The following is a 12402-nucleotide window of genomic DNA, read 5'->3' on the forward strand; positions in this document are numbered from 1 at the left end:
AGAAATCAAAATCCAGTCACTGACAAATACTATAAGAATTTTTAGCACAGATATAGCAATGGAATTTGGCCTAGAAAAATGTACTACAGTAGCAATAAATTGGAATTAAATCACGGACAGTAATGGAATTGAAATACTGAATGGCCAAACCATCAGGAGCCATCAGGATGAAGCCTACAAGTATCTGGTCATTTTACAGTTAACATCAAGCATGGATAAGTTAAAAATGTAATTAGTAAAGAATTCATCCAAAGAGTGAGAAAAATGTTAAAGACAAAATTGAATGGTGGAAACACCATCAAAGCTATCAAAACCTGGGCCATACCTGTGATACGGTACACTGCTGGAACTATTAACTGGACACAAGCTGAACTGGACAGTTTGCACTGAAAAACAAGAAAATGGATGACTGTTCATTATGCATTACATCTACATATTGATATTGATAGATTATACCTGCTCTGCAGAAATGGAGGCAGGCGTTTACTTCAAATAAAACAAACTGTCGAAGAAGAAAAGCATGGATTGGCTGATTAGACAGCCAAGAACAAGTATTGAGGCAAGTTAAAAATTGGAACTTACTGAATGTACAGGAAACAAAAAATGAATATCTAAATAATGTAATAAAAACATGAACAGAATGCTAGCAAGCAAAAGCATTAGACTGTCAATTTCTACAAAAGATTGCAGGGAAAGTGGATAAAGATAAAACCTGGCAATGGCTTAAAACTGGAACATTAAAAAGGAAACTGAAGGCTTGATTTTGGCTGCTCAAGAGCAAGCTATTCGAACTAATGCAATCAAGTCCAGAATTGAAAAATCATTGAATGATTCAAAGTGCAGATTATGCAAAGGAAGGAAAATAAACAGTAGGTCATATACTCAGCTTGTGCACGATCGCACAAACTGACTATAAACAATGACATAACACAGTCGCCAAAATGATTCACTGGAACATCTGTAAAAATTAACATGTGCCAGTAATGAAAAATTGGTGGGAACGTATAGTTGAAAAAGTAGTCGAAAATGAGCAGGTTAAAATATTGTGGGATTATTGAATACAAACTGATAAAGTCTGGGTGCACCAGATTTACCTGCAGTTGAAAAGAAGAAAGTGTAGATAACTGATGTGGCAATACCAGGGGATAGTAGAATAGAAGTCAAAGAATTGGAGAAGATCACAAAATGTCAAGATCTGAACATTGAAGTTGAAAGATTATGGCATAAACAGGCCGTGGTGGTCCCAGTGGTTATCGGCACGCCGGGTGCCATTCCAAATGAAGTGGACAGCACTTAGTAAATCTGCGCATTGACAAAATTTCCATCTTTCAATTACAAAGGCCACACTGCTTGGATCCACACATATACTATGCTGATCAATTACGGCATCCTAGGTTCTTGGGAAGAACTCAATGCAAATGAAGGCCAACACCAGCTAAAGAACTGGCAGTTGTGATTTCACGTTGTTGTGTATATAATAATAATAATAATAGTAGTAGTAGTAGTGGTGGTGGTAGTAGTAGTAGTAAATATCCTAAAAACCTGAATGGTGGCTTTTATGTAATAAGAAAAAGATGAATTTATTGCTGAACCAAACCATAGCGGGTTCACATAACATACCATGCCAGATTAAACAAACCTTATTATGACTTGGTGCAGTATGTTAACCCAGGTCTGCATCTGCTTTTGTGCATAAGTGTCCCAAACATATTGCTGGCATGTGGGAGGGTAGAAATACACATGGAAGTTATGGAACAGCTGCATAACAAATATCCAGAGAAATAAATAAATAAGGGAAGAAAGAACTTTACCTCTTTTTGAAACGCATGATAAAAGTAGATACAGTTTAATATTAAAAACTGACAGCCATGTTTGGTTTACATGTTTTTTTCCCTTAAACCAAGCAGAGCTGCTAGTCACTTATATTTTCTTTTTTTTATTTGAAATTATTTTTTATATACAGGTGAAGAAATTGGGATGCTAGAAGATATGGCTGTGGGAATATCAGACTTGCAAAAAGTTGTGTTTAAAATAACTGAAGCTAAATCAGATGACCTATTGCCTGTTATAACTGGAAGACGGTATGTATTATCTGTTCTTCAAAACAAAAATGTTAACTTTATGTTGTGCAAAAAAAATTGAAGAGGAAGTTATGTGACGTTCAAGAGATGGAAATCAGAATAAATGCTCTGAGCAGCCTGAGCAGATAATAAATGAATATATATGTGAGAGAAATAGGTTACAGTATAAACCACTGCTGTTCTCCTTTCACGCAGAAATTCTCAAATATTTATTGAATGATGGCATACCTTTTTCTTCAAAAACAACATACATTTCTACAGACTAAATACGTAGTTCTTAAGATATAAAGGTGGTTTGAACTGAAGGCTTTCAAACTTAAAGCCCAAATAAGGCAAAATTTTACACTTTTAAGGAAATTGTGGATCTTGTTTAAGGACAGAAACTCATTTGATTTTAATAGCTTAATTTTATATTGTCAAAAATGGAGAGGGGACAATAATTATTTTTCTTCCTGTATAAAAAAAGTTGCAACTCGGCAGCATCTCTTTGGCTGATTGAATATGGCTATTTCTTAGCTATTTAAGACCAAACTTAGTGCAGACCCAACAAAAGACTGAGATTAGAAGAATACTGTCATTGCTACAAGGTCCAAATTAGAATATGATGGTACACCAGAAATAAATTTCCTGAATGTCCAGACTCAGTGACTCTGGCAAGAAACAATATATAAAACATTGTTTTAGGCACAGGCAATTTGCCAAGTGGAAGCAAACTTCTTAATACCGTCATCATCATTACCAATCCAGCATACAAAATGCTGTTCAGAAAGTTCCTGCTAATGAAATAGGCCATGGCATTGGGGAACAGGATTTCTGCAAGAATCATGCCGAGGCACTTTCTGTTAGTGAAGTTCCATTAATTTTAAAAAATGTCTCTGCTTCTTCTGAGGTATTCATAGCTGTATTACATCCTAGTCTATCTCATTCAGCAGAGTCTTCAAACCTCTGTAAGATCAATTAGCACAGATTTCACCAGTGCAATTAAATATTATTGCATGGTTGCCAAACTCTATGATGCCACAACCTCTTAAAATGATAAATGAATTTCTGTGTTTCCCTCCATGAATAAAATTAATGAGCAATTTCCCTTGGTTCTACTGAGTGAGGCAGCTGTCAGTTTAGCAGCTGTCAGTTTAGCATTACAGTACCTGGGTTTCCTATCCCATTCATTATTCCCTGTACACACACAAAGTCAGAGTCCTGTTAGAACTCAGTCCCAGTAGGAACAAGTTCTGGCAGCAATTCAGCTTTGCGTGCACAAGCCATCAGCTTTCACAGTACTCTGGCTTTGCGTGCAGAAGCTTGATGCCTCATGACACTGATTACTGATGGAATGTGTTTTCACAGCTGGCTTGTCCAAGCAGACTGAACTGAGTCCTTTGTTTGCACAAGGCTTATGCCTAGAAATCAAGATTGCTGTAAGGAATATCCATATGGAACACAAGGCACATATCCATCCAGTACTCCAATTGGGAAAATGGCACTGGTCACTGTGGTGAAACCATGACATGCCAAAATATAAAATAAATCCTAAATTAGGCCTCTTGATCAAAGGAGCAGTCCTCCAGTCCATGAGCAGAAAGGAAAAGAGAAGCACAACTCCAGGCTGCGAAATTCCCCCTTTCATATATTATGCTTCTATCTCTTTCTCTTCTCTCCACTTCGGATTACAAGGCATTTTGCAACTCATACAAGAGCCACCTTTATGTAGTAAGGCCCTTTTTGCTCCTCTCTGCTCCTGGGATCATTTACTCATCCCCAGGAAAAGGAGGGGATAAGGAAAAGGCAGAGACTTCCAGGAATTCTCTGCAGATTAACCGCTCAGAGTTCCTCTTTGCGGGGAGATGGGCGGCAGTATAAATTTGAGAAATAAATAAATAATCTTCCCCGCTGCCTCCCAGATCTCCTTTCTTTCCCTCACACCCATCATTCATTCATTCATTCATTCATTCATTCATTTATATTTCAAATTTCTATCACCGCCCATCTCTCCCAAAAAGGGGACTCTGGGCAGTCATTCCCATTCTTCCCATTACTCTTCACTTCTATCTCCCTTTCCACTCTCATTCTCAATTTTGTGGACTCACCCAGCATTACACATCTTCCAAAGAAAAGAACTAGATTTATTTATTTATTTGTTTGTTTGTTCGTTTGTTTATTTATTCGATTTCTATAGCCACCCATCTGAGCAAGTGACTCTGAGTGGCTATAGCATGCATTTCCCCATATACACTAGGGCATATGTACTGTAAATTATGCATTTACAAGTACGAAAGATAAAATAGGATTACAAGAACATTAGAAGCAGTGTACATTCAGAATACTATACAGTTTGACCTGGATAGGTCTGGATAGAAAGTCTGTTCAAGTTGAGTCTGACTCCTGGTGTCTATATGAACATGTCCATGAAATTTTCTAGGCAGCATTGTGGAAATACTTTGTCTTGCCTTCTCATGAGATTCTTTTTTTTCATTTCCTGAGTCTAGCCTGGGATTACTGCTCATTTTGTGGTCATCAAATTCAAGCCTAGCACTATTTAAACTTTTCAAGATCAGCTAAAATAACTTACTGTAGATGCTGCCACCTACCTGACTATGGAAAGTAACAGAGAAACAAATATGAGTTAATGTTGAAAAGATATAGAGAGTAGGGAAAGGAGACAAAATGGAAATATTTTTGGCTTAATTTTTTGTTTGGTTTTAAGTTTATCTTTCTTTTATTCCTTGCCTTCAATTTCTGTCTCTCACTGTATGTGGAAAATATATTTGGTGAGGTTGAGTATAATCATAATGAAAACCAAAGTCTTTAATAATGAGGAACATCTTATAACCTTGAAATTGCCGAGTTTTGTAATTAAGAGTTCTTTGTTTGCACAAACACACTGTGAATAATCAATGGATTATTATATTTGTGCTGGTACATCTATAAAACAATGGCAGAAAGATGATACTGTAAAACTCCTACTGGCTAAAATGAGTGATTTGCAATTATATGTTCATATTTCCAGTTAGAAAATTCTAAGTGTTCTGGAATTTCTGCAGAAAAACAAAAATCAACTATCGCATTCATGAAAAAATTCTGATCCTAGATATTACCAGCTGATATGTTAAATAATACTAACAGGATATTGAAAAATTCCATTATCTCTGTCCTGTCCCCTAACCTATAGTTATCAGACCACCTGTTTATTGTGACGTTTCTTAGATTTTCAATTGAAGATAATCATTCAAAGTACACTTGTGAGAGAGTGAGACTTAAAAAGCTAGTAATCAGAAAGTGTTTTCAAGATCCAGTTTCCTGGCGAATAAGAGAAATCTGAAATACTAACATCATTTTTCTATTGTTTTCTGTGTCTGTATTCAAAACCGTTTGAAACTTGTGTGTTTCTGAAGCTATATAAGATATATTACTGCACTGGGGTCTACATGTTCTCAAGTAAACATGTTTGTTTATACAATGCCTATAATTTCTTTCCTCTGTTCTGTAAATGGACACTCGCTCATACATATGCTAATGCATCCCTAAAATGTTTTTCTAAATTATTTATGGAATGTAGACCTATTGCAACCTTGTGCTTTCTATAGTGCCGGATTTCTTTCTAACAATTTATTACAGTATTTTACAGATGTACACCAGAGAATTTGGGGTTTTTTTCTATATTTGATTTTTAGAAACAAAGATTTTAGCAATAATTATTCCCTTAGCACCTACATTTTACCTTTTATTAGTTTGGGGAAGAGGGGCAAGCTTTCTTCTCACAACTGTTACTGGATTTCATTTTCCATCTTGCTATATTTCATTCTGCATACAATAAACAGTGTGGTAGTGGATCCAATGATTAGTATAACGACTATATAATATATTAGAGGTCTTTAATTAAGAGTTTAATTTTTAATGAAACTTTAAAAGTTACCTATCTCTTTTCTTTAATGGGCTTACATAATAATTCTTTCAAAGCTGAGTAAAGGTTCTGAATTGTGTTCCAGTGACAGACTAATTTGTCTGATAAATGTGGATGGTAAAGTGTTTGTTGCTATGTTGGCATGGAGACTTCAGGCTGGATTTATGGAACCATCAGGGAACTAATAGTACTAGGCTATTAATTGAGGTAATAGCCTTATCTCAAAATAGGTAGAATTCAGCCAGTATTAACATATAGTAGAGCTAAAAAATTGGACAGTGACCAATGATTGTTACAATTTGCTGCAACCAAAGATGGTTTCTTAAGCAAGGGCCTTACCTTTGCCTCATTTCGGTAACAGGAGACTTCCTCTGCAATATGGAAGTATTGGAAATAATTCTTCTGGACACTTCAGTAAAGATGTACTGTAATAACTTGGTTATTGTCTCCTTGATGTTTTAGCATTTGGGAGCTAAAACAGAAATGGTTACAGTTTGGACTTTTTCCTATCATTACATTTTGATCTGAAATCTACAAAAATGTTGGTACGCCCACACAACATCACTGTGCACTAAGGTGGTACATTTTCTTCTGGGATCTATCCTTAGAATCTAACAAATAAGAGTTTTCTATATTTGTTAAATCTAACAATAAATAAATATAGAACTTACAAGCATATATAGAGTTATGGATCTTGGTACATGAGGGGTTGCCAAGACAGTTATTCAGCTTTGGAAGGACACATACTCAACAGAACAGCAAAAAAAATGGCCAAATGTTTTTGAACATTTGATACATCGCCAAGTTTCCCTAGTTTCTTTTATCTATTCCCCTTTCAAACACTGCATCTGCTTCTGATAACTCATTCTGATCCCCAGTGACCCATAGAAAAAAGAGATTGTCAATTTCAGAAGGATCATTGGTGTTTTAGGCAGCTATACTACAAATATCAAATTATTTACTTGTTTATGGAAGGAACTGTAACATCAAATACACAGAAGTGTATGATTGTGGTTAATTCTGATTGAGTTTAATAAGGAATATGTGAAATAGTAAGCATTTAAAAAGGCTTGCAAAATAAGCAATACAGTCACATATGACACCAAGCAAAAATTTAACTCAAGCAGAAACAAAACTTTATTCACTCTTTCAGTTCATGCATGGTAGTGTCTTGACAGATTTGTAGATTTTCACATGACTCTGATAAAGAAACCAGAGAGAAATTCACCAGCCCCAGGTTTATACTTACCATGAATTTAAGCTTTCATGTGGATGCATGTAGGTTTCAGTAGCTCTGTAGCAAATGCTTTATGAATACATTTGCTCATAATGCTAGAAGGGCCACTACGTTTTTTCACTGTTTTTATTATTCTATTACTTAACTCTTGTTTAAAGTTATTTTACTTTTGCAAAAGGTTAACAGGGTCAGGCCATTTAGATCTCTAGGGAGATGCACTTCTTACTTCACTGAAGAATCTATAATTAAAATACTGGTCATATTTTCTATACAGGCTTGAATATTTTGAGGACAAAAATAAAATATAGTACCTTGACATTTTAGGGTTTAGGACTCTGAAAATCAATAGAGGACTCTTAATTGCTGAATTAATTGGTTTTAAGTTCAGGCTTTTAAAAAATTATATAGTTTGATTTAAGTTAAATCCACAATTTCTGAAATGTGAATGGATACAGATAATCTTTTAGAGGAAGGCAGCTGTTAGGGTTTGTGTATTCAAACCTCTTGCTTTTTTCCTTTTGCTGAGACGCTCAATTGTGCTATAGTCAGAATGCCAATTCATGTCTCAGGTTTCTCTAAAAGCAGAGTCAGCTGTTTGTGGGTAAATATGTGTGGGTGGGTGAGTGAGTGATCATATCTTGATCTTATAAGTCAGAGGTTGTTCATCTTTTCATACACTAAAGCAAAAATAATTTAAAAATTAGCAAATTCAAAATTTTTGCAGAACTGCCTGTCTCCAATTGTCTTTTTTTCATTCCAAGAAATCCAACAAAGTGGGCATGTTCTGGGTCCCATCACTCAAGCAGTATAATTGAGCAGGACCCAGGATATATGCCTTTTCTGTCTCAGCATCTGTCTTATGGAACAGCATTTCCTCCAAGATTCAGATAGCCCTGAACCTGTTGGCCTTCTGTAAGGCCCTGAAGACTTGGGCCAGAGCACTGGATAGGTCCATCCAGAAATGACATGATTTGAATGGGGTTATTATTACTACTACTACTGCTATTATTATCATTATTTTATTAACAGATTTATAAGGCCACCCAATTCAAACACGGTGACTCCGGGTGGCTTACAGAATTAAAAACCATAAAAATATGCTGTTCTTGGTCTCAGTTCTTCAGTACTGGATGCTTGTATGTTCTTGATTTCTCTGTTTTATGTTTTTAACCCTCTGAAAGTCACCCAGAGTTGCTATTGTCAGCTGGGTAGCCATATAAATTGTTTAAATAAATAAATAAAAAGTCTTAAGATTCTGGACATTAACCAAAAATGTTTAATTTCAAGGCTCTTTTGCTTCCACATAGGGAATACCAGGTACTGCATTGCAAATCTCTCCACTGAAATTATTAGAAATGTCAGGTTAACCAACACTGCAACTTCCAACTCTTCTTGATTTCTGTCTGAGGGATGTTGACAGTCCTCATGGGTTTTACAAACATGCTTTTTTAATTGGAAAAAATTCTTCATTTATGAAAATATCCTGCTTTTTAAATATAGATTTTGTTGTCTAGGAATCTAGCCTAGGAGTCAAGCGGGCTGAAAGTATAGTTATTTAAAAAGTGAAACAATTCAATTTTAGTTTTGTCTTTTTGTTTTCATAGGGAACATTATGTAATAGAAATCAAGCTTCCAGAAAAGATGTTTGAGTTGCTTCCCCAAGAGATTAAAGATGGGAAACTGCTCTATGTCTATCCAGTCCTCTTTAATGTTGGAATCAATGAACAACAAACACTTGCAGAAAGGTAAGAAAAATGCCCATAGAGCTGGCATCCAGTGAGATAAGTGAATAATTGGTTATGATAACTTACCTAGAAAAGATACAGAGAAGTAAGGAGAGATGATACATTCATTCTGTTCACACCTGTATAAACTACAGTATATCTGATTGGCAGCTTCCTGAATCTATAGGCAAACTGGAATTTGCTGGGTTTACAGGAACTATACAGTCTGGAACTCAAAAAATGCATAGAAAATATGTGTTATGGAAAAAAGGTTAATCAAGGGCCATAGGATAGAAATGCATTCTTTCATAGAAAATGTATTCAAAAATTATGCACGTTAGAAAAAATGCATTATATATATTAGGAAACAAAGATTGGAAAATACCTACAAAGTATCATACAGACTGGGTTTCTTCAATTCATAAACTGATGATGAAATAGTGTCAAAATGAATATACAGTTGGAAAAAATAGAACTTGAATAATAGCATTCATCCATCCATACCAAGAAGTCACTGCCTAGATAGTTGCAGCAGACACTATTTATTTTTTCAGCGTAGTCCATCCAATGGAAGATACATCCTCATCATCAGAAACTTTGGTGCATGTTTGTGACTGATCCTATCTGAACAGGGTATCTGGGCCTAACAATTCCTCTGTGTGCCTCAGTAACTGGTTAGTCAGCTACAGTGTATCTGAACAGATTTTTCCATTTTCAGTTCCACATAAATGTTGACATCTTCAGCTAAAAATAGAGTGTTTATTTGTCATTTATTTATTTGCAGGGCTTGTGGGCCACTCCAGTTAACTACCTCTGAGTAGGTACAACTCACAAATTCATAATTAGGGTTAAAACAAGTACTTTAAAGTCAAAATTTTAAACCAGAACATGCAATATAAACTGTTAAGGTGCACATAATTGTACCATAATGCCTATATAATGGACTTGGCATGGACAAGGTTGGTCCAATTGGAATGGTTTTTAGCTGTTTAGACATTCATTAAGTGCACATGATTAAGAAAAATCTCTAATGCATCTTAAATTAGTATTTGTTCATCTTCAACTTAATTCGAGATTTTAAATGCTTTTAAAGAAGCAAGATGCATAATAAAAAAATCTTAACAGAATATTCTAAATATAATTGTAATATGCTAAGACACAATCCATCCTATGTGAAAATAAGTGTCAAAATTATCAGTGCTATATAGTAACAGAGAATTAAAGATTTTTCAGTGGCAGAACAAAGCTGAGCTATAGTTACAGTTAGAGTGCATTGATGGTGCCTGAGTCTCTAATATATAAAATTTAGCCTAATTCTATACATATAAGTAATGTACACTGCAACAGGCAATTTGACTTGACTGTAAGACTTATGCAAGGCATTAGGACAGGGTGTAACAAAACAAAACAAAACAAAACAAAAAACATACTAGTGTGAAATCATGGCTAGCCAAAAGCAAAACATCCTACCAAAAGCTTTTATAGGATAGCCTCATATTCACTGACCCTCTGTTCTGTGCTGTCACGTACAGAATTTAAAGCCAAGGTCTTCCTCAGCAGTGTCAGCCATTGGGATCCAGCTGCTGTAAAGACTTCAAGTAAATTGTGTGATTTCTCCATCATTTGATGCTTCCATAGAAAATTATTTTGAACAGCACCTAGAACTGCATGCTGACCCACCTCATTTCCACCCTTAATTCAGAAGAAGATGGCTAGGAATAGATGGAAGTTTTGCAATAAATAAATAAATAATATCGGGGAAGACTTCATTTTCAATAAGGTCCTTATTGACTGAAAAATTTCTAAGTATTTCAAGTTTATTTATTTCTATTTAAAGGCTCTGTAATACATAAGAAAGTACCATTATTTTACAGAATTGATTTTTTTTTAAATTAAATTCGGTATTGTATGTAACAGCTATAATTGTGTGTTTTTATTCTCTTGTTTAATCATCTCATAGAATATTTGTTACTGTTATTGGTTAGAAAAAAATATCAATTCAGTCAGGCCAATTCTCCCTTGGCTTGAGAGAGACAGTCTGACATCACAAGTCCTGCAAGACAAGGAGCAATCAAGAGGAGATGAAGGGCTTTTTCAGTATTGCTTCATTCAGTAGATCCTAGACTAGCAAACAACCCCCCCCCAAAAAAAGCTCTTATAAAACAATACAGAGAATATCAGTAATAGCTAGAAGCTGGAATCTGGAGCCTATCAATGGTAAAACTAGCAGAACTACTGCAAGCAGTAGCTTTATTCCCATGGAAATTTCTACAGGCATAACCTATGCTTTAGTGAGGACCTCTCAGCACTTCTCAACCAATTTTCCAACCGAAGGCACAGTTTGTTTTTATTGTGATACTTCTAGTTTCAAATCTACTACTCAGTAAATAGCATGGCAGGTAGCTATGCCATCTCAACTGATAAAATAAAACCAGAATTAGAAATAGATCTTTATCTCAATCAGATTATAATACTGATGTCAGATTATCATTTCTGTAACCCATGTTATGTTTCAGAGCCTTTTTATTTTCTCAGGGTCTTTAAATTGTGATGGTGATTTTATATCATGGCTAGTTTAAGGAGTTGCAGATACATGCTACCCACATACTCCAGAGCACCTCTTTAGATATGAATGTGAAACACTACACAGCCATAATAACTAACCCATATTAATAAACATAAAGCCAAGATTGTTCAGTTTCTCTGAGTGGACCATGTTTACTTGTTCAATAGTGCATTTATGCTATTTTTGTTCTTGTTTTTTGTATATATGTTTTGTACTTCTTTAGGTTTGGAGATACCTCCTTGCAAGAAAGCCTTAACCAGGAAAATGTGGAATTGCTAAAAGAATATTATAAGTTATTAATGGAAAAAATGCCTCCTAATTGTAAGCATTTTAATAGATCTTCATTATGTTGAATTTGTCACATTTACTAAACCACAAGGTAACATTGTTCATACAGTTATTTTTATAAACATGGATTTCTTTATTATTTTATTGCAAACACTGCCCTGTCTCCCAAATCTTCTCCAAAATCCCTTTCACTTGAAATAGAGTTTCCCAGTGGTATTAAACTGATTGAAGGTTTACATGGAATAATATTGAAATAATGTGTTCATAGAATCTATACAAAATGTATAACAAAGACAATAGAGAATTAATTACAGGATCATCAAGTTATATAACTTGCATAGTAGCTGTGCAATCCCAGGGGAAAAACATATCACAGTTAAGCCATGCTAACAGGGCATGACAAAAAATTTTGGAGCAGCAGTGGGCACACTATTGGCATTTCCTTAATTCAAGTGTCTATTTCTGCGATTGCATAGTTACTGTATATCCCAAGGAAAAGACACAGCTTTGTTAAGGTGCCAACATTTGTGACATGCCCACCCCATAGCCTGCTCCAAAAAAACTTTTCTTTTTTCTTTTTTCTAAATTTTATTAAGTTTAAAGAG

The 12402-nt window shown here is 35.0% G+C and overlaps 1 protein-coding gene across 1 annotated transcript in view; it reads left to right on the forward strand.

Annotated features, from left to right (window-relative positions):
- Positions 1-12402, forward strand: part of INPP4B (inositol polyphosphate-4-phosphatase type II B) — a 166517-nt gene that overhangs the window by 115470 nt on the left and 38645 nt on the right. Inside the window, exons 19-21 of the mRNA XM_063310809.1 lie at positions 1964-2081; positions 8824-8964; positions 11733-11830. Coding sequence (XP_063166879.1) covers positions 1964-2081; positions 8824-8964; positions 11733-11830 — 357 coding nt within the window. The remainder of the gene's footprint in view (positions 1-1963; positions 2082-8823; positions 8965-11732; positions 11831-12402) is intronic.

Source organism: Candoia aspera, chromosome 8 (genome assembly GCF_035149785.1).
Source record: "Candoia aspera isolate rCanAsp1 chromosome 8, rCanAsp1.hap2, whole genome shotgun sequence".
NCBI classification, from domain to species: domain Eukaryota; kingdom Metazoa; phylum Chordata; class Lepidosauria; order Squamata; family Boidae; genus Candoia; species Candoia aspera.